This window comes from Ovis canadensis, chromosome 1 (assembly GCF_042477335.2).
Source record: "Ovis canadensis isolate MfBH-ARS-UI-01 breed Bighorn chromosome 1, ARS-UI_OviCan_v2, whole genome shotgun sequence".
Classification (NCBI taxonomy): domain Eukaryota; kingdom Metazoa; phylum Chordata; class Mammalia; order Artiodactyla; family Bovidae; genus Ovis; species Ovis canadensis.
In genome coordinates, this window is record NC_091245.1 from 264,716,259 (window position 1) to 264,743,594 (window position 27,336).

At 44.1% G+C, this 27,336-nt stretch overlaps 1 protein-coding gene across 3 annotated transcripts in view; it reads left to right on the forward strand.

Moving 5' to 3' along the window:
- LOC138435968 (beta-secretase 2) overlaps positions 1–26,306 on the forward strand; it is a 236,949-nt gene extending 210,643 nt beyond the window's left edge. For 2 of the 3 annotated variants that reach the window (XM_069581304.1, XM_069581326.1), the window contains 5 exons: positions 18,291–18,349; positions 19,865–19,915; positions 20,982–21,069; positions 22,796–22,928; positions 24,323–26,306. In XM_069581304.1, coding sequence (XP_069437405.1) covers positions 18,291–18,349; positions 19,865–19,915; positions 20,982–21,069; positions 22,796–22,928; positions 24,323–24,412 — 421 coding nt within the window. In that variant the 3' untranslated portion in view covers positions 24,413–26,306. The remainder of the gene's footprint in view (positions 1–18,290; positions 18,350–19,864; positions 19,916–20,981; positions 21,070–22,795; positions 22,929–24,322) is intronic. The other variant, XR_011255308.1, reaches the window with a different exon arrangement.
- The last annotated feature ends 1,030 nt before the right edge of the window (positions 26,307–27,336 follow it).

Sequence of the window (27,336 nt, forward strand, 5' to 3'; positions counted from 1 at the left end):
TAAGGAAGAAGACCCAAAACCTTCCCACCAGCTGTACAAGCTGCAGATAAAATCCACACAATTTACTAGGCAGATTAATTCTATGAAATATATAAAAGGGCACTGAGAGCTCCCACAAAAGAAAACACACTAGTTCTGAGGCAAGAACACACAGGAGTAGGACCAGATTAGAATCTGAGCTGCCCCCACAGCAGGTCCAGAGATCAGCACAGTGTTGAAGGGCATTCTAGGGAGGAGAGGTGGACTATAACTCCAAGCGAAGGAAAGGATTCTTGACAGAAGTGACTCAAAAAAAAAAAAAAAAGTCTATTATTATGTTTTCACTTGCTCTGTAGATTTTTTGGATTTTTTTCTCTTTTATCCCCCCTCTGTTGGAGTTGCCGATTTTATCGGCACTATGAAATCTAAGCTTTTGAGCTTTTTTTTTTTTCCTCAGTCACATTTTTTATTATTGTTATAAACTTCTGCCTCTATGTTGGGCCTTTGCAGTTCTGTGGAGTTTTCCTTTTTTTTTTTTTATTTCTTTTTTCAATTTAAAATATTTAAACCTGTTATTATTTTTTCTACATTTATTCCGTTGTTTGGCTTTCTTACTGTTCTTTTCCCCTTTAAGTTAATCTTTAATGTATATAAATCTTCTTCATCTACCTCGATTTAACTTTGCATATCTATTCTATCTTTTATTTCTTTCCTTTCCTCTCAACATATTTGTTACTTTTCTTTTCATAGCTTTATTTCCCACTTGGCACCTTGCTTTAGTTTTGTTTTCCGGTTTGTGCTTTAGTTAGCTTTGTCCTTATAACTGGTAAATATAATTTTTTATTTCTTTGTTCGCTGGGTCAATCTACTGTACTTTATTTTTGTTGGACTGTTTTCTCTTTGCTCTTGGGTGTATATGTATATGTGTATATTTCATTATTTTAATTATTATTTGCCGGTTTTCTAACTGCAATTTGTCAGTGGTTCATCTTTGGTTTCTCATTTTTGGATATTTGTTTTATTCTCACTTAATGCCATAACAAACCACTTGTGGAATCTTCATTCCTGAAAAGAGATCAAGCCCTGAGCCTTTGGAGTGGGAGCAGTGACTCCAAGACCCTAGACTACCAGAGAACTGACTCTAGGGAGTATCAAATACTGAGAACTCACAGAAAGGAAACCAGTGGAATACAAGACCTGGCATCACCCAACCACCAGTAGCACCCTGTGCAGGATGCCTCATCTAAACAAAACAAAACAAAAATACAACCCAATCATCAACAGACAGGATTACCATCTAACTCAACCTTGACCATCAGAGGGAAAACAAACAAACAAAAACTCAACACAAATCTCACCCTAAAAGAATCTTACACAAACCACTGGACCAACCTTAGGAGGGCAGAAACCAAAAGGAAGAAAGACTTCAACCCTGAAGCCTGGGAAAGTTCAGTTCAGTTGCTCACTCATGTCCGACTCTTTGTGACCCCACGAATTGCAGCACGCCAGGCCTCCCTGTCCATCACCAACTCCTGGAGTTCACTCAAACTCATGTCCATCAAATCGGTGATGCCATCCAGCCATCTCATCCTCTGTCATCCCCTTCTCCTCCTGCCCCCAATCCCTCCCAGCATCAGGATCTTTTCCAGTGAGTCAGCTCTTCTCCTGAGGTGGCCAAAGTACTGGAGATTCAGCTTCAACATCATTCCTTCCAATGAACACCCAGGACTGGTCTCCTTTAGGATGGGCTGGTTGGATCTCCTTACAGTCCAAGGGACTCTCAAGAGTCTTCTCCAACACCACAGTTCAAAAGCATCAATTCTTGGGTGCTCAGCTTTCTTCACAGTCCAACTCTCACATCCATACATGACCACTGGAAAAACCATAGCCTTGACTGGACGGACCTCTGTTGACAAAGTAATGTCTCTGCTTTTCAATATACACAATGGAATATTCAGTTTCAGTTCACTCAGTCATGTCCGACTCTTTGAGACCCCATGAACTGCAACACGCCAGGCCTCCCTGTCCAACACCAACTCCCAGAGTTCACCCAAACCCATGTCCATTGAGTCGGTGATGCCATCCAACAATCTCATCCTCTGTCGTCCCCTTCTCTCACCCTCAATCTTTCCCAGCACCAGGGTCTTTTCAAATGAGTCAGCTCTTCGCATCAGGTGGCCAAAGTATTGGAGTTTCAGCCTCAACATCAGTCCTTCCAATGAACACCCAGGATTGATCTCCTTTAGGATGGACTGGTTGGATCTCCTTGCAGTCCCAGGGACTCTCAAGAGTCTTCTCAAACACCACAGTTCAAAAGTATCAATTCTTCTGTGCTCGGCTTTCTTTATGGTCCAACTCTCGCATCCATACATGACTACTGGAAAAACCATAGCCTTGACTAGACGGACCTTTGTTGGCAAAGTAATGTCTCTGCTTTTTAATATGCTGTCTAGGTTGGTCATAACTTTCCTTCCAAGGAGTAAGCATCTTTTAATTTCATGGCTGCAATCATCATCTGCAATGATTTTGGAGCCCAAAAATAAAGTCTGTCTCTGTTTCCACTGTTTTCCCATCTATTTGCCATGAAGTGATGGGACCAGATGCCATGATCTTAGTTTTCTGAATGTTGAGCTTTAAGCCAACTTTTTCATTCTCCTCTTTCACTTTCTTCAAGAGGCTCTTTAGTTCCTCTTCACTTTCTGCGAGAAGGGTGGTGTCATCTGCATATATGAGATTATTGATATTTCTCCTGGCGATCTTGATTCCAGCTTGTGCTTCATCCAGCCCAGCGTTTCTCATGATGTACTCTGCATATAAATTAAATAAGCATGATGAAATATATAGCCTGGACATACTCCTTTTCCTATTTGGAACCAATGGGTTGTTCCATGTCCAGTTCTAACTATTGCTTCCTGACCTGCATACAGGTTTCTCAAGAGGCAGGTCAGGTGGACTGGTATTCCCATCCCTTTCAGAATTTTCCACAGTTTATTGTGATCCACACAGTCAAAGGCTTTGGCATAGTCAATAAAGCAGAAATAGATGTTTTTCTGGAACTCTCTTGCTTTATCCATGATCCAGCGGATGTTGGCAATTTCATCTCTGGTTCCTCTGCCTTTTCTAAAACCAGCTTGAACAACTGGAAGTTCACAGTTCACGTATTGCTGAAGCCTGGCTTGGAAAATTTTGAGCATTGCTTTACCAGCATGTGAGATAAGTGCAATTGTGCAGTAGTTTGAGCATTCTTTGGCATTGCCTTTCTTTAGGATTGGAATGAAAACTGACTTTTTCCAGTCCTGTGGCCACTGCTGAGTTTTCCAAATTTGCTGACATATTGAGTGCAGCACTTTCACAGCATCATCTTCCAGAATTTGAAATAGCTCAACTGGAATTCCATCACCTCCACTAGCTTTGTTCATAGTGATGCTTTCTAAGGCCCACTTGACTTCACATTCCAGGATGTCTGGTTCTAGGTGAGTGATCACACCATCGTGATTATCTGGATCGTGAAGATCTTTTTTGTACAGTTCTTCTGTGTATTCTTGCCACCTCCTCTTAATATCTTCTGCTTCTGTTAGGTTCATACCATTTCTGTTGTTTATTGAGCCCATCTTTGCATGAAATATTCCCTTGGTATCTCTAATTTTCTTGGAGATCTCTAGTCTTTCCCATTCTATTGTTTTCCTCTATTTCTTTGCAGTAATCACTGAGGAAGGCTTCCTTGTCTCTCTTTGGTATTCTCTGGAACTCTGCATTCAGATGCTTATGTCTTTCCTTTTCTCCTTTGCTTTTCACTTCTCTTCTTTTCACAGCTATTTGTAAGGCCTCCTCAGACAGCCATTTTGCTTTTTTGCATTTCTTTTTCTTGGGGATGGTCTTGATTCCTGTCTCCTGTACAATGTCACGAACCTCATTCCATAGTTCATCAGGCACTCTGTCTATCAGATCTAGTCCCTTAAATCTATTTCTCACTTCCACTGTATAATTGTAAGGGATTAGATGTAGGTCATACCTGAATGGTCTAGTGGTTTTTCCCTACTTTCTTCAATTTAAGTCTGAATTTGGCAATAAGGAGTTCATGATCTGAGCCACAGTCAGCTCCCGGTCTTGTTGTTGCTGACTGTATAGAGCTTCTCCATCTTTGGCTGCAAAGAATATAATCAATCTGATTTCAGTGTTGACCATCTTGTGTATTACTCAGAATGGATATTATTCAGCCATAAAAAGGAACACATTTGAGCCAGTTCTGATGAGGTGGATAAACCTAGAACCTGTTATACAGAGTGAAGTGAGTCAGAAAGAGAAAGATAAATATCATATTCTGACACATACATATGAAGTCGAAAAGAACAATACTGAAGAACCGATTTACAGGGCAGCATCGGAGAAGGCAGCGGCACCCCACTCAAGTAGTCTTGCCTGGAAAATCCCATGGACAAAGGAGCCTGGTAGACTGCAGTCCATGGGGTCGCTAAGAGTCGGGCACAACTGAACGACTTCACTTTCACTTTTCACTTTAATGCACTGGAGAAGGAAATGGCAACCCACTGCAGTGTTCTCGCCTGGAGAATCCCAGGGACAGCAGAGCCTGGTGGGCTGCTGTCTATGGGGTTGCACAGAGTCGGACACGACTGAAGCGACTTAGCAGCAGTAGCAGCAGCAACAGAGAACCAGACATAAAGAATAGACTTATGGACATGGGGAGAGGGGAGGAGAGGGTGAGATGTATGGAAAGAGTAACATGGAAATTTACAATACCGTATGTAAAATAGACAGTGGATGGGAATTTGCCATATGGCTCAAGAAACTCAAACAGGGGCTCTGTCTCAACCTAGGGGGGTGGGATGGGGAGGGAGATGGGAGGGAGGTTCAAAGATAGGGGATATATGTATGCCTATGGCTGATTCATGGTGAGGTTCGACAGAAAACAACAAAATTCTGTAAAGCAATTTTCCTTCAATTAAAAAAAAGAAGAAGAACCATTGGTATAGATGGAGAGAACAGAGTTTGCCAATGTCCATGGTAATGCTTTCAACAGTACGTGAACCGTGAACTTTCCAGATGTTCAAGCTGGTTTTAGAAAAAGCAGAGGAACCAGAGATCAAATTGCCAACATTCATTGGATTATCAAAAAAGCAAGAGAGTTCCAGAAAAACATCTATTTCTGCCTTATTGACTATGCCAAAGCTTTTGACTGTGTGGATCACAACAAACTGTGGAAAATTCTGAAATGGGAATACCAATCCACCTGACCTGCCTCTTGAGAAATCTGTGTGCAGGTCAGGAAGCAACAGTTAGAACTGGAATGGAACAACAGACTGGTTCCAAATAGGAAAAGGAGTACATCAAGGCTGTATACTGTCATCCTGCTTATTTAACTTATATGCAGAGTACATCATAAGAAACGCTGGGCTGGATGAAGCACAAGCTGGAATCAAGATTGCCTTGAAAAATATCAATAATCTCAGATATGCAGATGATACCACCCTTATGGCAGAAAGCAAAGAACTGAAGAGCCTCTTGATGAAAGTGAAAGAAGAAAGTGAAAAAGTTGGCTTAAAGCTCAGCATTCAAAAGAGATCTTGGCATCTGGTCCCATCACTTCATGGCAAATAGATGGGGAAACAGTGGAAACACTGACAGACTTTATTTTTGGGGATCCAAAATCACTGCAGATGGTGACTGCAGTCATGAAATTAAAAAACACTTACTCCTTGGAAGAAAAGCACAGACATTACTTTGCCAACAAAAGTCTGTCTACTGAAAGCTATGGTTTATCCAGTAGTCATGTATAGATGTGAAAGTTGGACCATAAAGAAAGCTGAGCACTGAAGAATTGATGCTTTTGAACTGTGGTGTTGGAGGAAACTCTTGAGAGTCCCTTGGACAGCAAGGAGATCCAACCAGTCAATCCTAAAGGAAATCAGTCCTGAATATACATCAGCGGGACTGATGTTGACGATGAAACTCCAATACTTTGGCCACCTGATACAAATAACTGACTCATTGGAAAAGACTTTGATGCTGGGAAAAATTGAAGGTGGGAGGAGAAGGGGATGAAAGATGGTTGGATGGCATCACCAACTCAGTGGACATGAGTTTGGGTAAACTCCAGGATTTGGTGATGGACAGGGAGGCTTGGAGTGCTGCAGTCCATGGGGTCACAAAGAGTTGAACATGACTGAGCAACTGAACTGAACTGAACCGATGGTAATGCTATATGTTATATTGTGTGAGTCCCTTGGACTGCAAGGAGATCAAACCAGTCAATCCTAAAGGAAATCAATCCTGAATATTCATTGGAAGGACTGATGCTGATGCTGAAGCTAAAGCTCCAATAATTTTGCCACCTGATGGGAAGAACTAACTTACTGGAAAAGACTGATGCTGAGAAAGATCAAAGGCAGGAGGAGAAGGGGACAACAGAGGATGAGATGGTTGGATGGCATCACTGACTCGATGGACATGAGTTTGAGCAAGCTCTGGGTGTTGGTGATGAACAGGGAAGCCTGGCGTGCTGCAGTCTATGGGGCTGCAAAGAGTCTGAGTGGACACAACTGAGCGACTGAACTGAACCTAATTGATATAATTTCAGAGGTGATGGCCTAATGAACAGAACTGTCAGTGAGATAGGTTGAAAACTTAGCAGGATCCCTAGGAAAGGAAGAGGTAGGAAGACCTGGGAGGACTGGAGACAGGGGTCAGGTCGCTTATCTAGAATCACATCATCAAAAGGGGCTGAGTCAAGCTCAGGCCCCAGAGCCTGGGAGTCACCCTGCTCCACACTGCCAGACGCCTTCTCCAGACCATGACATAGGAGTATATCACCCTACCTGGTACACACCACCTCACTTAAACATTAACTTCATATGACTTCCTCTGAGGTAGTTATCATTATGATTCCCATGATACTGACAAGGAAACAAGTCACAGAGAGGTGAGAGGTTCAGTCACCTGCCCCCCATCACACAGCTGTCAGTGACAGAGCCAGGATTCCACCCTGGTGAATGTAGGATCTGCTGAGTGGACCACCTTGAATCCAGTAGTCTAAAGGAACCACTAAATCTTTCTATGAGTGTATAGCACCCAAAGGTAGCTTGCCTGCTTCCAACAATATTCTAGATGTTTTCCAGAATTCAGTGCAAAATAAAGCGGGATAAGGAGAAATAAAAGCAAATTAAAAGGAGCAGGAATAAATGCGGCCAGATGCCGAGACACTTGTTTGTGGCTTTAGCATTGTGTTTTCTCGTTACTGACTCCTGGAACAGACAGTTCAGGTTGTAGAGACCTCGTTGTCTTATATAGAAACGATATGGATTTGTGTAGAATGACAAGTATTTTGTTGGTTTTTTGGTTGTTTTTTTTTTTTTTTTTTTTTGCATTTCCTTCATCCCCATAAATGTCATGATCTGGGCACCTGCAGGCACTCCTGCCCCGGGAACAGCCCCTCCAGCTGTCAGCAGAGCTCCCCGCTCACTCACATCCCTGCCTCTGATCAGCAAGGTTATACCACACCCTCATTTTCCTGTTTTATCTGCTGCCTTGCCCCAGTGGGTCAGCTCTCTTTCTACTGTACCACACAATTTCTGTTCTCTTTCCTTGGGCTTCCCTTCTGACTCAGATGGTAAAGAATCTACCTGCAATACAGGACACCTGAGTCTGACCCCTGAGTTGGGAAGATCCCCTGGAAAAGGGAACTTGCCCTTTGGGAGCTTAGCTGTCTTCTATTGTATCACACAATTCCCGTCCTCTTTCCCTACCATTGTTCTGATTAAGTCACTATACTGTCATCGTGGTTTGAGCAAAATTCAGCCTTTACATGATTATAACTGTGAGCATAAAATTCAGAGACCTTTGCTTGATTGGAATATTTTACCAAGTGAGAACCCAACTTCTGGCGAACAAGGATACTTCCAGCTGGAAGGTGGTTAGGAGGTGATTTATAACTGGGTTTATAAATCTTGAATGGGTAAGTGCCTTGTCTTCTAGTGTGATGTGTTACTAGAAACTTACATGTCTTTGTATTGCATGAGCTAACTTGTTCATAACTGCAAGGTCATGATGACATGAAGAAAGTGTAGGTTTTGTTTAAGGTCAGAGTGAGCACTGGGGGGATGTCAGGAAGGTTTTAAGTTTTGGTTATGTGGCTGTGAGGGTCCGTCTCAGGATATATTCAAACTCTAGCCTCTAGTTTGGTTTTTACTAATAGGATGAAGCAAATGTTCTTCATGACTGAAGCATGTTGTATATAATAATTACATTTTGTTTGTGGTTGGCTCTCTTGGTTTTCCATGAACTTAATCTCAATTTAATCTCTAAATTTCCTCCAGTTAAAATAAATCTCTCACATTAGGTATTTGCCAACTTCGCCTTGTGAAGCTTCTGTTCCGCTTCAATCAGCCAGATTGTCCTGAAGCCACTGTGTGTCTGTCATCCCAGGACCCCCCTCTAACACCACTCTGGATGACCTCTGTCTCCTTCTCTGCAGTTGGAGCACCTGTTTCCTGGATACAGCACCTTCCACTTTCTTAATTTTCACCCTTTTTTTTGCTGGAGCACACCTTCCAGTAACATCTTGAGAAAGGGTACAGGGGAGGTAATGTTTTTTAAAGATTCTTCATGTTTAAAGTGTATTCATTCCCACTCACAATCAACTGATAGGCTGAGTATAGACTTATTGATTACTGCATACTTACTATAGTGTTACTATATAAATGGGCTTCCCTGGTAGCTCAGCTGGTAAAGAATCCACCTGCAATGCAGGAGACCCCTGTTTGATTCCGAGGTCGAGACGATCCCCTGGAGAAGGGATGGGCTACCCACTCTAGTGTTCATAGGCTTCCCTGGTGGCTCAGACAGTAAAGAATCTGCCCCCCAGTGCAGGAGACCTGGGTTCGATCCCTGGGTTGGGAAGAGCCCCTGGAGGAGGGCGTGGCAACCACTCCAGCCTTGCGGGCTACAGTCTGTGAGATCGCAGAGTCAGACATGACTAAGCACAGCAGAGCACTGTATAAATAGCATCCACTTTGAATTTTAAGTCATTGCCTGGAATTAAGCAACTGTCCCTCCAGCAACATTTGAGTGAGATGACTGTGAGATTGCTCTTCTCAGATTTCTAGTGGCAGGAAGCTTACTGAGGAAGAGTTCCAGCTGCTGCATTCTGAAATCCCTAGCAGGTTTGCTGGAGACCAGGCTTCCCCTGGCTGCTTCCAGCCAGTGACTGAGGACTGTTACAGGAAAAAAAAAAAGTTCATGCCACTTTGTGAAAATGGCCAGGCAGACTTTATTCAAGGGGGTGATGGCAGTAGATGTGGAGACGACTGCTGTGAGGTCCTGCAGTGAAGGTGAGAAATAGGATTCAACTCCAGATACATCATGGGCAAGAAGTGAGCGCCAAGAAGCAGTGTGGAGATCATGGATGGAAGCCTACCAAGAGGAAGCACCGGGGATTAGGGCATTCTGGCTAAACAGGATTCTTGCTAAAGGCAGGCCAGGGTGATCAGATATCACCTAGAGGCTAGGAGGATAAGGAAACTGATTTTATATGGGTGATGATCAGATATCAAAGGTGGGACATTTAACCACACCTTTAAACTGACTTAGCAGAATTCCTACTAAAATTGGACAATGTGAAGATAAACACCGAAGTTTATCCAAAAGTCAAGCCTAGTTTAAAAAGACTTCAGGGCAGGGCTTCCTTGGTGGCTCAGTAGTGGTAAAGAATCCACCTGGCAATGCAGGAGTTGTTCAGTCACTCAGTGTCCAACTCTTTGCGACCCCGTGAACTTCAGAATTGCAGGAGACACAGGTTCAAATCCCTGATCTGGGAGGATCCCACATGCTGAGGAGCAACTAAGTCCGAACTGATCCTGTGCTATAGAGCCTGGAAGCCACAACAACTGAAGCCTGAGCTTCCTAGAACCCATACTCCAGAGCAAGAGAAGCCACTGCAATGAAATGCCCACACACCGAAACTAGTGAGGAGCTCCCACTCGCCACAGCTAGAGAAAAGCCTGCACGGCAACCAAGACCCAGCACAGCCAAACAGTAAACAAATGAATAAAATTATTTTAAAAATCTGGAAAAGAGCTTGGAGGGCTTGAGTAGATTTTGGCCAAAAAGATAATAACCCTTGTCAGAACCTAGAAGCAGGAAGCTCCATTCCTGGGAAACACAAGCTCAGCTGAAGGCCAGATTGAGGTCTCAGATGTCCAGTGACCTTGCTGTAACCTCCTGAGACTGCCTAGCAGCCTGGGACATGTCCACCCCAGCTTTTCCTCCCCTTAGAGTCAGGCTTGAGTTGGGGTCTGCCCACCATCCCTGTTATCCTCTCTATTTTCCCAATAAAAATTCATGGCATTTAGCTCTGTTTCACTATCTGCTTCTCAGAGGACTCAGATTAACACAATGAGAATGACTGCCTCCTCATAGTCTGTCCAACAAAGCATGTTGACCAATATTTTGATTTTTTTCCATTCCAAGAGAAGAACGTTCATCTCAGATCAGTGTTTTACTCTCATCATTCTTGCTGTGAGTGAACCCAAGTGAATCCAGGGTCTTTTCATGCTAAAAACAGCTAGCTGTATGTCAGCTCTCCCCCTCTATGTCTATGATCTGTGCTTGGTTGAATCCACTGATGTGGATCTGGCAGATACGAGGATCAGCTATGCAACTTGAGCACTTGGATTTGGGTATCCATGGCAAATCCTGGAACCAACTCTTTGCAGATACTGAAGGAGGATTATATGTCCTGTGAATGGTTCATATCTCTTGCCCATTTTATTCCTGTCATTGGGCTTCTAAAATTGATTTCTTTATGTATTAAGGTAGTTAACCCTTTTGTGTTGTAAAACTGTTCCCCATACTTGGCTTTTTATTTTTTAGACACCTTTTTTAAACATGCTTATCCATGAGTTCTTTGGTGGCTCAGATGGTAAAGAATCCACCTGCAATGCAGGAGAGCTGGGTCTGATTCCTGGGTTGGCAAGATCCCCTGGAGGAGGGAATGGCAAGCCCCTCCAGTATTCTTGCCTGGAGAATTCCTATGGACAGAGGAGCCTTGTGGGCTACAGTCCATGGAGTCACAAAGAGGCAGACATAACAGTGACTAAGCACAGCACATGGTTTAGTTTTGGCTTCCCGGGTAGCCCAGTGGTAAAGAATCCTCCTGCCAATGCAGGAGCCACGAGAGCCATGGGTTCAATCCCTGGGTCAGGAAGATCCTCTAGAGTAGGAAATGGCAACCCACTCCAGCATTCTTGACTGGGAAATCCCATGGACAGAGGAGTCCATGGGGCCACAAAGAATTGGACGTGACCAAATGACTAAGCATGTCCATGCTGAACAAAGGAAATACACCCTGTATAGTGAAAGCAAAAGTTTAAATATTTGAAAAGCAATGAAAACAACCCAAGTATAAAAGCATCACACACACACACACACACACACAAAACCCAAATATATCTTACATGTTAATAAGTGGCCTATAAACTGCCAAGAAGGTGATTCTTAGATTGAATCACAGCACAAAAATCCCAGATTATGCTGTATATTAAAAACATGTACATACAAAAGAATTGAGATCACAGGGCAAGCTACTACCCTGAAAACTGGAGAGACAGGCAGATTCATAGAATCACAGCTTACCTGGAGCAGAGAGCTCAGCTGGAGCCCGCATTAGGTAGGAACCCTTAAAGGTGAAATGACTAATTGCTGGAGATTGAGCTGGGACAAGCTTGAGAAATTAACTCCTGGAAGCCAAGTCTTGGAGGAGCTCCTAGGCCTTCCTGAATTTTCCCTCCAAGAGCCCTACCAGGCTTTTGGAGTGAAGATCAAAGAAAAAAAATCCCCTTGAGCTTCTGGCAGCAGGAGTGGGAAAGTGCTGTGCTGTGCTTTGCTAAGTCACTCAGCAGTATCTGACTCTGCAGCCCCATGGGCTGTAGCCCACCAGGCTCCTCTGTCCATGGGGATTTTCCAGGCAAGGATACTGAAGTGGGTTCCCATTTCCCACTCCAGGGGATCTTCCCATCCCAGGAATCAAACTCAGGTCTGCCACATTGCAGACCGATTCTTTACCAACTAGGGCTTCCCTGATAGCTCAGTTGGTAAAGAATCGGCCTGCAGTACAGGAGACTCTGGTTCAATTCCTGGGTCCAGAGGTCTGCTGGAGAAGGGATAGGCTACCCACTCCAGTATTCTTGGGCTCCCCTTGTGGCTCAGCTGGTAAAGAATCCACCTGCTATGCAGGCGATCTGGATTCCATCCCTGGATTGGGAAGATCCCCTGGAGAAGGGGAAAGGCTACCCACTCCAGTATTCTGGCCTGGAGAATTCCATGGATTGTGTAGTTCATGGGGTCACAAAGAGTCAGACATGACTGAGCCCCTTTCACTTCTTTACCAACTGGGCCACCAGGGAAGTCCAAGAATACTGGAGGGAATCCCTTCTCCAGGAGATCTTCCCCAACCCAGGAATTGAACCCAGGTCTCCTGCATTGCAGGTGTATTCTTTACCAGCTGAACTTCCAGGGAAGACAGTGGAAAAATAGCCCCTTTGAAATATGTTCGCAGTGTTCTGTTCTCCTTAACAATAGCCTGCCTTCAAGGGAAATGGTTTTACCAGAGTCTAACCAATGTAGATATTAACAAAGGCTAACCTGTGTTGGGGAGGAAAATACCCAACTCCAGGCCCCTCTGGCCTTTCTGTCTCACCTAAGGAGTGAAAGAAAGAAAAAATAAGGTCACTTGTGAAGGCCACAACCCAGGGGCACAGGCTTACTGAGAGACTGAGACCTAGTCACATGACTAGAGAACACGTCCTCATCCGACGTCTCGTTACTGCATAATAGGGCTCCTGTAAAATAACAAAGGATTAAAGCTGAGAAGAACCGAAAGTCTCAAACCCAGTGTCAAAGAGTCTGTTGCTGTTCAGCCCCTAAGTCAAGTCTGACTCTTCGTGACCCCATGGACTGCAACACGACAGGCTTTCCTGTCTTTCACAATCTCCTGGAGCTTGCTCAGATTCATGTCCATTGAGTCAGTGATGCTATCTAACTGTCTCATCTTCTGTCGCCCCCTTCTCTTCCTGCCCTCAATCTTTCCCAGCATCCGGGTCTAAAAAGCCTATAGGGATACTCAAGAAGGCAGGGAGAAATGTTAGCCTCTGACACTTACAGCTGTAGCAGATAGTAAATACAACCCAGCTCCTTGCCAGATGAACATAAAGTTCATGTTAAACACCAAGTTATCTACGTCTGGCTTTCAGCAAAAAAATAACAATGCTTATTAAAAGTAAAAACAACAACAACAATTTAAAAAGACATAAAAAGCATCAGTAGCTTACCCAAATATAGCAGAGATTTTAGAATTAATACAAAAGGAATATTAAAACAACTATGGTTAATATACTAAGAGCTGTAATGGAAAAAGTGGACAGAATGCAAGAACAAATGAGTAATGTATGCAGAGACATGGAAATCCCAAGGAAGAATCAAAAGGAAAAGGCAGAAATGAAGAACACCTTTGATGGGCTCATTAGTGGACTAGACATATCCAAGGAAAGAGTCAGTGAGCTTAAGAATACGTCAGTAATACCTCCCCAACTGAGAAAAGGAGAAGAAAAAAAAAGAAGAAAAACTTGGAAGAACAAAAAAGGAGAGAACATCCAACACCTGTGGGACAGCTTCAAAAAGTATAATATATGTAATAAGAATACCAGAAAAAGGAAAAGAGAAAGAAACAGCAATATTTGAAGTAATACTGCTGAGAACTTTTCAAAAGTAGACACAGACACCAAACCACAGATTCAGGAAGCTCAGAGAATTCCAAGTAGGATAAATACCCCAAAATATATACCTAAGTAAATTGTATTCAAACTAGGGAAGATTGAAGACAAAAAGAAAATCTTGAAACTAGCTGGGGGAGGTGGGAATAGCCACAAAACAAAAAACACCTTACCTGTAAAAGAAGAAGATAAGAATTATATCAGACTTTTCTTCAGAAATCATGCAAGCAAGCAGAACCCATGCAAGCAAGAAGAAATTGGAGTGAAATATTTAAAGCAAAGTGAGCATACCATTTTAATTCCCTATCAATGTATAAGAGCTACAGTTTAGCCACTATATTCACCAGTGCTTGGTGTGGTCAGTCTTTCTACTTTAGACATTTTAATAGGTGTGCAGACTGTGGTTTAAATTTGCATTTCTCTGATTACTAATAATGTTGAGCCTCTTTTCGTGTGTTTATTTGTTGTAAGTGTATTTTATTTTGTGAAATACCTATTCAAATCAGCTCATTTTTAATTGGGTTGTTTTCTTATTATCAATTTTGAGGTTTATTTATATATTTTGTATTCAGGCTCTTTATTAAATATAAGATTTGCATACAGATTTTCCCATTTTTGTGTCTTGTGTTCTTCTCCTAGCTGTGTTTATCAAAGCCCAGAGAATCTTAACTCTAATGAAATCTAATTTACCAGTTTTTTTCCTTCTACAGAACATGTTTTTCATGGCATATCTAAAAACGTTCCGTCTAACCCAAGCTCACAAATTTTTTTCTCCAAAGTCCTCCAAAGTTTCTTTTAAACTTCTGGAATTTTGATAGTTTTAGGTTTTCACTTTATATAAGATGATATATCCATTTTGTATTTTTTTTTGCAAATGATGTGAAATATGAATGGTAATCATTTAGAAACGTGACTAATTGTTCTACAACCGTGTGTTCATCACACTGTCTTTCTCTACTGAATCCTCTATGGAAACTCTATTTCCATATGAGTTTTGGAATAAACTTACAAATGTCTATACAAAAAGCCAACTGGCTTTTTTTTTTTTTAATTGAGATTGCCTTAGATCTCTAGATAATTCGGGGGAAATTGACATCTTGGTAGTACTGAGTCTTTTACTCAGCTCCATTTACTTAAATCTAATTCATCTCAGTAGTGGTTTGTAGTATTCAGTGTATGCATCTTACAGACCTTTTGCCATTTTTAATCTCTAAACATCTCACACTTTTATGCTATGGTGCATATTTCTTAATTAAAACCTACAAAATACATTTAAAATTTTAAATGCAGTTGATTTGTGTTGCTGTATAATATTGAATTGCATAAATATAGTACAATTTATTTATTCATCCTCCTGTTGAATGACATTTGGGTCATTTCTACTCTGGAGTTGTGATGAATTCTGGTGCTATAAATAGTTCTGTTCATACTTTTGCTGCATATGTGCATATATTTTGGTTGAGTATTGGGGGGTGGGGCATAAACACCCTTAGTTTCAATGACTAGGACTCATAAGTCTAAAGAGTTAATACTACGGATAAAATCTGTTATAGCAAAAGACACAGAGCAAAAGCTGCTGAATGGTTTCCTCATGGAGAATTCTAAGTTTCAAATATCTTTATTTGAATCTCTCTTTCAAATATCTTTATTTCCTCTTCATTGCTAAAAGATTTTTTTTTCTATGGTGAGTTGGCTATTATTTTTATTTCAATTCATTCAAGATACCATTCCATTGCCTTCTGGCTTCTATTGTTTCTCTTGAGAGGTCAACCAACAATTTAAAAGCTGATACTGTGAAAGTGTCTTTTTTTCCCCCTCCCTGATCGCCTTAAAGATTTTTTTCCTTGTCTGTGGTTTTCAGTACTTGCACCTTCTTTGTCCATTGTTTTGTTGCTTTGTTTGGAATTTATTCGGCTTCTTAAATATGTGCCTATTGAAGTCCATCATCACATTTAACAAATTCTTCCTCATTGAATCTTCTGCCCCATTTCCTGTCTCTCATACTTCTAAGACTTTTGATGAAACATATGCCAGACTTGATTGCTATGTTCTCTGCAGAATACACTCCATATATTGTTTCCCGTCTTTGTATCTCTGCCCTTCATTGTGGACAGGGCCGTTGTCAGCTCCCTAATTCTCTTTTCTACTGAATGTAATCTGCCGTTAAATTATTAATTTTAAATATTCTATTTCCAGAACTTTATTTTTCTAATCTATCTTTCTTTTGTAGTTTCCAGTTCTGAAATCTTCAGTCTTATCTATCATCTTCTTGAACATATTAAGTATGGTTGTTTGAAAGTCTGTTTGATAATTCTACTATTTGGGGTCCATGAGTCTGTCCTTACCGTCAGGTTTTTTTTGGTTGTGTTGGTCCTTCTTTATGTTGGCTTCTCTCCTTACATGCAGTGTGCAGTGTGCAGTGTGCCAGACAGCGCATTTGATAAATTGCTTTGCTTTGGGTTTTGTTGTTGTTGTTTGTTTTGTTTTTTATTAAGGCATTAGTGAAGTCGCTCAGTTGTGTCCGACTCTTTGCAACCCCATGGACTGTAGTCTATCAGGCTCTTCCATCCATGGGATTTTCCAGGCAAGAGTGCTGGAGTGGGTTGCCATTTCCTTCTCCAGGGGATCTTCCGACCCAGGAATTGAACCCAGGTCTCCCGCATTGCAGGCAGACACTTTATCGTCTGAGCCACCAGGGAAGCCCAATTGAGGCATTAGATAATATTATCTTCTTCTCCTGAGGATTTTTTGTTTGTTTGTTTTGCTTCTGATAGGCATGCAGAATCTTTAGCAAGACAGAATGATCGGAATATATGTTAAGGATTGAGATTTATTTTTCTGAGCCACCCATTGGACTTAAAACTGCACCATAGCCATGCAAGTTCTTATTTTTTTTTCTGATTCACTTTCACTTTTAGGATTCAATTCCTTTTGACCCCAACCCAAACAAAAGTGGAGGGTTTATCAGGGCCCTCCCTTTGATTGGCCCTGGCTTCCAACCTTTGTCCTCCTTGCCTCAGATGGTTGTCAGAAATGCTACTCATCTTTTGTACTTTCTCTGAAATCAGCAAATGCTCCTAGTATTAAAGTGACTTTAAATGCTGGTCTCACCACCTTGAAATTTAGCCTTCTCAAAAATCTTAGCCTAAGAATCACTTATTAGGTGATCTAGCATACTTTAGCAGATTTTTTTTTTAAGTTCCATTAAAAAAAAATTCCCTGTGAGAGAATAGGTTCATAATACCCACTTTTTCTTTCTTCAGATTGTTATAGGGTATTCTCTAAAATTGCCCCCTAAAAGCTACTCTCTGCTAAAAGACTTAGTTTGGAAGATCCACGGGGACTTTAGGTAAGCATGTCAAGAACAGAATATTCCAGAGCCATATTTACTGTTCTAAAGCATGGAAAGAGGAGGACAGCTTTCAAATTCTTTTTATGAAGCTATCGTATCATTGATTCTAAAACTTGACAGAGGATGCATGCACACATAGAGATGGACACACACACACAATTCCCAAGGTCTTCAGTAATGTTTCCCGTTTCCAAGAAAGTCAGTTTTCTCCTTGGTTTTAGGCATAATCCCCTTGAAGCTGGGCCTTTCATATTCTCCAATTTAAAAGTAAAAATTAAGTGAGGTAGTGAAAGGAATTTGTTTAAGGGATAAACAGGGTTACTTTCTGTGGTTGGATAAAAGGATTCTTTGTTTTCAGTCGTTCAGTCATGTTCGACTCTTTGTGACCCCATGGACTGCAACACGCCAAGCTTCTCAGGCATCAGCAAAAGCTCTGTCAGAGCAGTGAGGGGAACAGGATGAATAGAAGCTGACACCAGAGCTGGATCAGACCCAGCTCTTTTCATTCACCTCTTGTGCCTCATTTTTTCCAGCCAGCCAGGCTGAATGCGTCAGTCACATTTGCCACGCCCTTCTCTTGTTTGTCTCACATCCCACCCATTGGCAAAGCCCAGCAAGTATACATCTTCAGTATCTCTCTACTTTGCCATCTCCTTTCTCTTTCTATTTCTCATCTCCTTGTTCATGGTCTAGTAAACTTTCATTAGACTATGCAAGTAACCAGGTAAAGTATGTGTGTGTGTGTGTTTGTCTACAGACTTTCTGGCTCCTAAGGCATTCTATTGGTGGTTGTTCTCCATATTAATATAGTTGGAAAATGAATGCCTTCCCATGAGGAGGTTAAAGCTTTAGTGAGAGAGTGTTTGCAGAAAGGCTGTGCTAAGCAAACACTGGTGTTTCTCTCCCTGGCTGTTTGTGTAGATTATGAGACTATGCAATTCCCAGGTTCCCTGAGGGATTCCATCTTCAGACATGTGTGGGGGGATGGATATGCATACGGCAAGTGTAGGGATGACTTTCAAGGGAGCTGGGCTAAAGTCAGTGTGTATCTACAAGGAAATGATAAGTGACAAAGGATAAACAGTAATTCTGCCAAGAGAAAATCTTATAGAGCAGGGAGGGCTGCTCACTGCTCAGTGAGAAAGGAGTTCTGTGATTGATGCTTATTTGCATTTCAGGCTCATAGGAGAAAAGACTGGGAATGTTGCAAGAGGAATAAACATTGCCATTGTCAACTGTAAGTGATTAAACGTTTTCTTTAAAACACCTCTAAAAGCTTCGTGATTGGGTATTCCGTGGTACCTTGGGTTTCTTTGCGATTTTTGCACACGGTCTAGTCTAGGTTTATATTTTAATGCATTTAAGAGTATATGTTTAACTATTTTTACAATGCCTCGCTTTATAAATTTGTGATTCTTCCCCCCCCAAAATGAAATCAGATATAAACTTACTAAGTTTTATTGGTGTATAATTGCTTTGCAGTGTTGTGTTAGTTTCTGCTGTACGATACAGTGGATCAGCTATGTGTGTATACGTATCCTCTCCCTCTTGGTCTTTGCTCCCTCCATCCCCCACTTCTAGGTCACAGAGCACCAAGCTGAGCTTCCTGCGCTTTATAGCAGGGTCCCACTAGCTATTTATTTTACATATCGTATTGTGTATATGTCCTAAATTTTCAGCAACAGATGGATGGATAAAAAAGATGTGCCACAGCCACCGAAAGGAACAAAATAGGGTCATTTGTACAGACATGTGGACCTAGAGTTTTTCATACAGAATGAAGTCAGTCAGAAAGAGAAAAACACATATCCTGGATTTGTGCATATCTATGGAATCTAAAACGACTTTAAGAAGACAAAGAAGGATCTGCAAAAGTCAGAGCTAAAACAGGATCAGCAGACCTGCGAACACAGACGCCCTGGGGGTGGGCCTCGTGTTTGCTCTGCTGCCTAGCCGAGGGTGATACCAGTTCCTACCTTGTCTGATGAAAGGACCTCAGAGAAGCACAGCCTGACCTCCTCTTAGGCCTGGAAAAGAACACCTGTCCCTTTTGTCACTGGGACCCCTGACAGTAAGGACGGTAGCAGGTTTTGGGAAGGGGCTTCCAGTGGTGTCTGTCCCTGTGAGCGAAGTGAGCAGACGCCTGTGGCCCCAGGCTGTAGGAACCTGAGAAATGTGTGCCTGGTCTGATAATCAGGCAGGAAGATATACAGAGGGAGCAGAAAGGGCTGAGGGCGGGCCCCAGTGTTCTCAGGAAGAGGCAGGCACCCTGGGAAAGAGCATGGATGAGAATCTAACTGGAAGCAGGCGGGAGGGAGGCTCTGGGCAGATGAGGAGCCCTGCCTTCCTGACCCACATCATCGGGGGCCCCTCCAGGGAAGACGGGCCTTTCCTTCAGGTGGGACCAGGCATCATGCTTCCTGGAAGACAGGGAGAAGGAACACACCATTTTCAGAATTTGGTATTGTTGTTCAGCTGCTCAGTTGTGTCCAACTCTTTTTGACCTCATGGACTATAGCCCTCCAGGCTCCTTTGTCTATGGGATTCTCCAGGCAAAAGTCCTGGAACAGGTTGCCATTTCCTCCCCCGTGGGATCTTCCAGACCCAGGCATTGAACCTGCGTCACCTTCATTGGCAGGCAGGTTCTTTCCCCCTGAGCCACCAGGGAAGGCCATTTTCAGAAGCGCAGTACCACACATGCACCCTGAGTCTCCATGAACCGTCTTTCAAAAGCTGTTTCTTTCATTTCCAGATGTGACTGGGAAAGTGATAGCAACACAGTATTTCGATATGTACGAAGGTGGTAAGAAAACTCTTTTCCTTTTAAAATGAATTATATCCAATTAAAATGAATTAAGATTAAAAACCCACAATCAAAAATGTCAAACGTTCTTATTTTGTCTACCAAGAAAGCTGCCAGAAGTGCACGAGTACTCTAGAATGGCCTGACACAATCCTTGTGGTCTCCAAGTGAGTTTGTATATTTAAGCTGGAAGGCATGATCTAGAGAGAGTCTCTTCTCTGCTCACACTTGTCCAGGAACTTTGCTTCTGCTCCTTCATCAGATAAAGGGAAAGAGAAAACATCTCTTTTTGTTTTAAACCAGACATGTAGAATAACCGTGCTCAGTACCCAGTCCTGAATGTCACCATATATATCGTTGTCTTCCCTGTGATGGGCTTGTTGGTCTGCAAGATTTTGGAGACCATGTGCCCACCCTCCTTCAGTGATCCCTCCATTCTGGGCTCTGAATCTCCACTGCAGTTATTTTAAGTTAACCCTGAGAATTAACCAGAAACAAGTCTTTGTAAAGATAATGGAGAGGAACAATGAAGAAGAATCCCAGTGCCCTTGGGAATGCTGTGTTTTCACTCTGTCGTGAAACTTGATCGTAACTATAAATAACAAGCTCCAGTGGTAAATAACGGGGTTTGAGCTAAGCCTTTGTTTTCTCCCTGTAAGAAACAGAGGGGTCTCTTAGCAAAGACGTACCTGTCTGGGTCGGGCGTGTATGCCTCCTAGTGCTCTTCAGTGTCCTGGGGCCACTCAGCTCTAAGATGGTCACACCAGGTCGGGTGCTTTCTCGGTGAGTGTAGAGAAAAGCACACCTGGTCTGTGACGTCATTGCTGGTCGGCTTGAGAGTCAACCACAAGAGTCTTTATGATCTGATCGTGCTGCCCCCCTCACGTGGCCCCACCGTGGAACCCAGGTCACTTACCATGAGAGCACTAGGGGGTCAGGTGCATGGTGGACAGGCAGCTCTAGAACCAGAGGATTCAGAGCACAGAGCTGAGAGCAGAACAACCCCTAGGATCACAGCCTCAGCTGATGGAGAAGGTCCTAAATCCGATGTACATTGACCCGGCAGATAACTCTGGACCGATGACAAAGTTTATTCAGAGCGCTCCCTCGAAGTCCTTGCTCTTCATGGTAACCCACGACGACGGCAGCAGCAGGTGAGTGTACAGTTGTATCACGGCAGGGGCCAGAGATGCCAGCTGAGGGCAGAGTGCCGGCCTTGTCAGGGTCCCTCACGACCCCCTTTGGGAGATAACAGAGCTCCAAGGAACAGGAGGCTTCTTCAAGGAGAAGGAATGGGAGGCCACGATGAACAGATTGCATTTCCAGAGAAATGATGAGCTGGTGGAGCACGTGAATCCTAGAAATAAGGACTATTTCCAGGTAGCAAGACAAACTCATCACTGACAGTAAATAAGATAGCAAAGCTAACCCTCGGCCAGAAAGCTAAACACAGAGTGGGACTTACACACACACACACACACACACACACACACACACACACACACACGTGCACTCAGATACAGTGCTTTTATGAGAGAGAAAGTGACCTGGCTCAGTGTTTCTCTGGGTGTGCATCTTCACTGCATAACTTCCGAGAACCTCAAGGTGCTGATTTGCATTGTCACTTCCCAAGATGGGGCTACTGAACAAGACATTTCCCAGATGTGTTTGAATCCAGATCCTCTTCTTTAATAGAGTATCTTCTCGGGTGGAAATTCTTCAGCATATGCTTTGAAAAACTTGGATTTAGCCCACTTGGGAAAATCTGAGCTTAGTTTTTTCTTTTCCTTTCTGCCCTCTTTCCTTTGTGAGCTCTAAATGGCAGCTTCCTACAAAGTAAGATTGTTTACAGGGCTTCCCTGGTGGCTCAGCTGGTAAAGAATCCGCCTGCAGTGTGGGAGACCTAGGTTCGATCCCTGGGTTGAAGATCCCCTGGAGAAGGGAATGGCTACCCACTCCAGTAGTCTGGCCCGGAGAATTTCTTGGACTGTATAGTCCATGGGGTCACAAAGAGTCTTAATGCAACTGAGCGACTTTCACTTTCAAGATACTTAGGGTTTTTTTTCTGATACTGACTTTTGTGAATATGAAAGATACAGTTTTGACATTTGTTTTCATCTTTCAGCATTTTCTGTCTGTTTTATTCTGTGGTCAGTAAACAGGCAGCAGCAAGGACCAGAAATTATGTTGTTTTGGGGTGAGGATAACTGGACCATAAGACCCAGGGCTTTTCAGAATTGAGAATTAAAACTGTGCCCCAGATTGAATCTAAAAGGCTCCTTTGTTGTTGTTCAGTCACTCAGTCATGTCTGACTCTCTGTGATCCCATGGACTATAGCACTCCAGCCTTCCCTGCCCTCTGTCTCCCAGAGTTTTCTCAAACTCATATCCATTGAGTTTTTTATTCATCATCTAACCATCTCATCCTCTGCCTCCCCATTCTCCTCCTGCCCTCCATCTTTTCCAGCATTAGGGTCTTTTCCAAAGAGTCCCGGATGTGGCTTTATGTGTAACTAGAGGCTTCCTGGATGGCTCAAGAAGTAATGAACCTGCCTGCCAGTGCAGGAGACACAGGTTCAATCCCTGGGTCAGGAAGATCCCCTGGAGAAAGAGGTGGCCACCCACTCAAGTCTTCTTGCCTGGACAGAGGAGCCTGGCAGTCTACAGCCCATGGGGTTGCAAGGAGTCGGACATGAGTGAGCCCACACGCACACAAAGATGTGCCGCACTCAGCCAGTGTTCACGTCTCTCTCCTGCCTTGTGCCCCAGGCCAGCAGGTGCTGCTTTAGAAACCTGTCCTAGGCCAGACTGTGTTCTAGCGTACCCCCCCGAGTCTGCAGGTGAGACATTCACAGGCTTCCCCCCTTTGCATCCCTCCAGGCTGAAGGAGGATGCCAAGCAGGTCATAGAAGCCCTGGGAAGTACCGAGATCAGGAACATGCGATTCAGGTCAAGCTGGGTGTTCGTGGCGGCAAAAGGCTTTGAGCTTCCTGCAGGAATTCAGAGAGAAAAGGTGAGTGGTTGTTACACATCCCTTCTTCTCAAACAGTTATCGTATGTCCTAGCAATTCCACTCACAGATGCACAGCCAAGAGAACAAAAACACATATTCACACAAAAACTTGCACCGGAATGTGCTATTATTCCTAACAGCCAAAAAGCAGAAACAACCCAAAGATTGGGTGAATGGACTTAAAAATGTATGAGTAAAATAGATATAAGTGCCCACTGGAATATTATTCAGGCACATAAAGAAATGAAGTATTGATACACGCTGTGACATGAGTGAGCCTTGAAAACACACTAAGTGAAGAAACCCAGAAACAAAAGGCCATATACCGTATGATTCCATGTGTATGAGATTTCTATAATAGTCAAAACCCGGAGAGAGAAAGCAGATTAGGAGCTGACTGGGCTGTGGGGCATGATGAGTGGGTACGTGCTTTCTTGTTTCAGGGGTGAAAATGTTTTCCTTTGTGCTTTGCCAGGATGTGGCTTGCAGGATCTTAGTTCCCTGACCAGGGTTTGAATCCAGGCTCTAGCAGTGAAAGCACCAATTCTTTACCACTAGACTCCCAGGGAATTCCCAGAATATGTTTTAAAATTGAATGTGATGATGGTTGTATGTCTCTGTGAATATACTGAAAACCACTGAGGAACCACTTTATCATTAAAACCATTAAAACCCACTTTAATAGATGAATTTTATAGATATGCAACAAGCAACACAAGTTTAGTATACAGTACAGGGAACTATAGTCAATATTTTGTAATAATCTATAACAGAAAATAATCTGAAAAATAATATATGTGTACATGTATAACTGAATCACCTTGCAATGTACCTGAAACATAAGTCAGTTATCAGTTCAGTAGCTCAGTTGGTCTGACTCTGTGCAACCCATGGACTGCAGCACACCAGGCTTCCCTGTCCATCACCAACTCCCGGAGCCTGCTTAAACTCATGTCCACTGAGTCAGTGATGCCATCCAACCATCTCATCCTCTGTCATCCCCTTATGTCTTTAATCTTTCCCAGCACCAATGTCTTTTCCAATGAGTCGTTCGTCGCATCAAGTGGCCAAAGTATTGGAGCTTCAGCTTCAGCCTCAGACCTTCCAATGAATATTTAGGCTTGATTTCCTTTAGGATGGACTGGTTTAATCTCCTTGCAGTCCAAGGGACTCTCAAGAGTCTTCTCCAACACCACAGTTCAAAAGCATCAATCCTTCGGCACTCAGCCTTCTTTATGGTCCAACTCTCACATCCATACGTGACTACTGAGTAAGCTGGAGCAAATCTCATTCTAGGAGGTGATCCTGTTTTCTGATTTTGCTCACAGCTGGCACATTAAACATTGTTGATTAGATGAATGGATAGATTAAATCCTTTTCTTTCCTTTGCACAGATCAACCACTCAAATGATGCGAAGAACAGGTATTCTGGCTGGCCAGCTGAGATCCAGGTAGAAGGCTGCATACCAAAAGGGCCCAGCTAACATTGCCCCGCCTCGATAAATGGGCTTTTTATAGACAAATGCATCCTGAATGGACTATGGCCCTTCTCCAATGGTCAATATTTGATGAATATTTCAGGTTGTCAACCAACCAATCAAAATATTTGCCAGTTGTATAAAACCTTGTCCCACAGACTTTTTATGCCAGTGTTTATAGAGTGAAGATGTTGAGCTGAAACGCACAGGAGTGTTCAAGAGGATTCAGTGACATCACCTGGGAAGCAGAAGATTAGGGGAAGCAGCCCCTGCCTGTCCAGGTGTGGAGCTATTTTATCATCAGATCCAAGTTTGACCCATGTGGTCCAGGTAGCTCTGCAGAGAGAAAACCTTTATTCTCCAACCACGGAGCACACCCTCATTATGGACGGTCATCTCATAGGGACAATGAGCAGCAGCCATAGGGCTTAGCCACCTTCTTGGGTCAACCTTCTTGAGCTCTCCCTGCGGGTCCCTGAATTTATTCATTCATCCCACAAATGTGGGTGTGCCTAACTCGGGCACAAGCAATATGATGGTGAAGAGATTCAGTGTCTCCCTCCACGCAGGGGTGTTGCTCCAGTTGCACCTTGTTTAACAGGATGGGGAGGAGGGATCTCTGATGGGCCAGGCAGGCAGAGGCTGCTCTCAGGAGGACCAGTGTACAACCCAGACTTCCTAGGAGACACACTGTAGATCCACATACCAAGATGCCCAGCGCCTTGGGGTTAAGAAAGCCAAGTCATTGCCAAGTGCTCTTTCTGACCTCCGTCCCAAATCTGGCTCCCAGAAACGACAGGAGACTTTGATGCCAGCTTGATAGTGGTTATCTAGCCTCCAGTTTCTCATCTATGCATAGAGGGGTTGGAACAGATGAATGGTTTTCAAGTATTTTTATCAGCAGGCCTCCTTTTAAAAACATGGCAGTACATGTCACCCTGAATTTCAGCATTCTTGCAGGACCCAACTCCCCAAGTCTCAGTGGCTGACAGCAGCACTGAGTCCTCCGTGGTTGTAGGTGGGCTGCAGGGCAGTGGAGGCTAAACTCTGAGCATGGGGGCCAGGCTGAAGGAGGGTCTATTGGGCACGGAAGCCGGAGAATGTGCAAGTGCAGATGTTTGCCAGAGCTCCTGCCAGGACAGGTGTGAGCTCTCATCATTGCATCCCGCTGCAAACCAGGGAGAACATCAGCCTCCTGGTGGTGAGGGGGGTGACTGTTGGCCCCCTCAGGGAGCCTGCGTCTCTCTCTGCAGAGGAGTCTGCAAACCACTCAGTGGGATCTTGGCTGGGGCCCTGTTACAGGCTAGACTCTGTTCCTCCCTAACTCATGAGTTGAGTCATAACTAACTGTCAGTACCACAGAATGTGACCTTGTGTGGAAATAGGGTCACTGTTGGTGTAATAAGTTCAAGCCGGGTGGCCCCTATCCAGTGTGACTGGTGTCCTAACAGAAAGGAGAAATTTGGACACAAACAGGCCATCAGAGAGAACCCCTTCTGGGCTCTGGACCACCTCAGAGGAGCCTGGAAGGGAACTTGAGGGTCACTGAAAGGCAGCAGAATGGAGACCCTGGGAGGGTGGGGGCTGGAGGAGGGAGGGGTGATCAGGACTTGAAGGGCAGCGGACTCCTTTCGGGACTCACGGTGGGTGCCTGTCACTACACACTTGTCCAGACCCACCGGGCGTCCAACCCCAAGAGTGACCCTACTGTAAACCGTGGGCTCTGTGTGATGACAATGTGTCAGTCCAGGGGTCACCCCTCTGGAGCGGGCGGTCAACAGAGGGGAGGCTGTGCCTGTGATGGGGGGTGAGGCAGGGAGTCTAGGGGAAATTTCAAAATCTCTGTATCTTCCTCTTTTTACTGTGAACCTTAAACAAATAAAGTCTATTACAAAACAAAGCTGTCAAGGAAACAGACTCAGATGGGCAGCCACCTGTCCTGAGCGTCCGTCCTCTCTCCCCAGACGCCCCCACACTGCCCCCATGTGGAAGTGAGCCTGAGCCTCCCCTACCCCCAGCCCCACCCTGAGGACTCTCCCTGCAGGGCCACCCCGCCTCTCTCTGCTGCTGGAGAGCGGGTGGACCTGCAAGGAATGCCCCTCCCACAAGAGGGCAGGGCCTCTAACCCCCACCCTGTGAAAGGCAGGCACTTCTGAGCTCTAAGAATCCCTGTTACCAATATGCCTGGATTTTTGACAGACTTCCCTGGTGGCTCAGCGGTAAAGAACCCGCCTGTCAATGCAGGAGATGCGGGTTCAATCCCTGAGTCGGGAAGATCCCCTGGAGAAGGAAATGGCAACCCACTCCAGTATTCTTACCTGGAGAATCCCATGGATGGAGGAGCCTGGTGGTCTGCAGTCCAAGGGGTCTTAAAAGAGTGACTGAACACACACACACACACACACACACACACACACTGGACATTGGACATCACAGATTCAGAAATGGAGCTTGTTCCTGTCTCAGGAGCTGAGCCCCTCTACTGCCCAGCGGCCCTTTGTCACCCTCTAGCCCAGACAGACACTGCCCACCCAGGCCTGTCCTCTGTCCACGAGCACCATGCGTGCATGAGGGCTGACAGCCTCCTAGCGCTTGCCCTGAGATGGGTCACCATCATCCCCCAGCCCTGTCCCTGCACCGCTGGAGCAAGGGGGGGTCCAGACAGTGAAGAGCTGGGGGATTTCCACCCACAGTGGCCTCTGCCACTTCACCACGCTGCACAGACACACACTTAGAACTCTCACCTGTGCACAGGCTCCCAGTTCCTCACCTCCTTAATCCATTAGTGGGGCAGACACTGTATGGTCTCTGCACAACCGAGAAAGCAAACTCAGAAGGAGCGGTCCTGCTGAGGGTGTATGAGCACCCAGACCAGCCCTTCCTTGGAGGGTCAGTGGGCCAGGTGGGCTGAGGGAGCCCGGCTAGGGGTC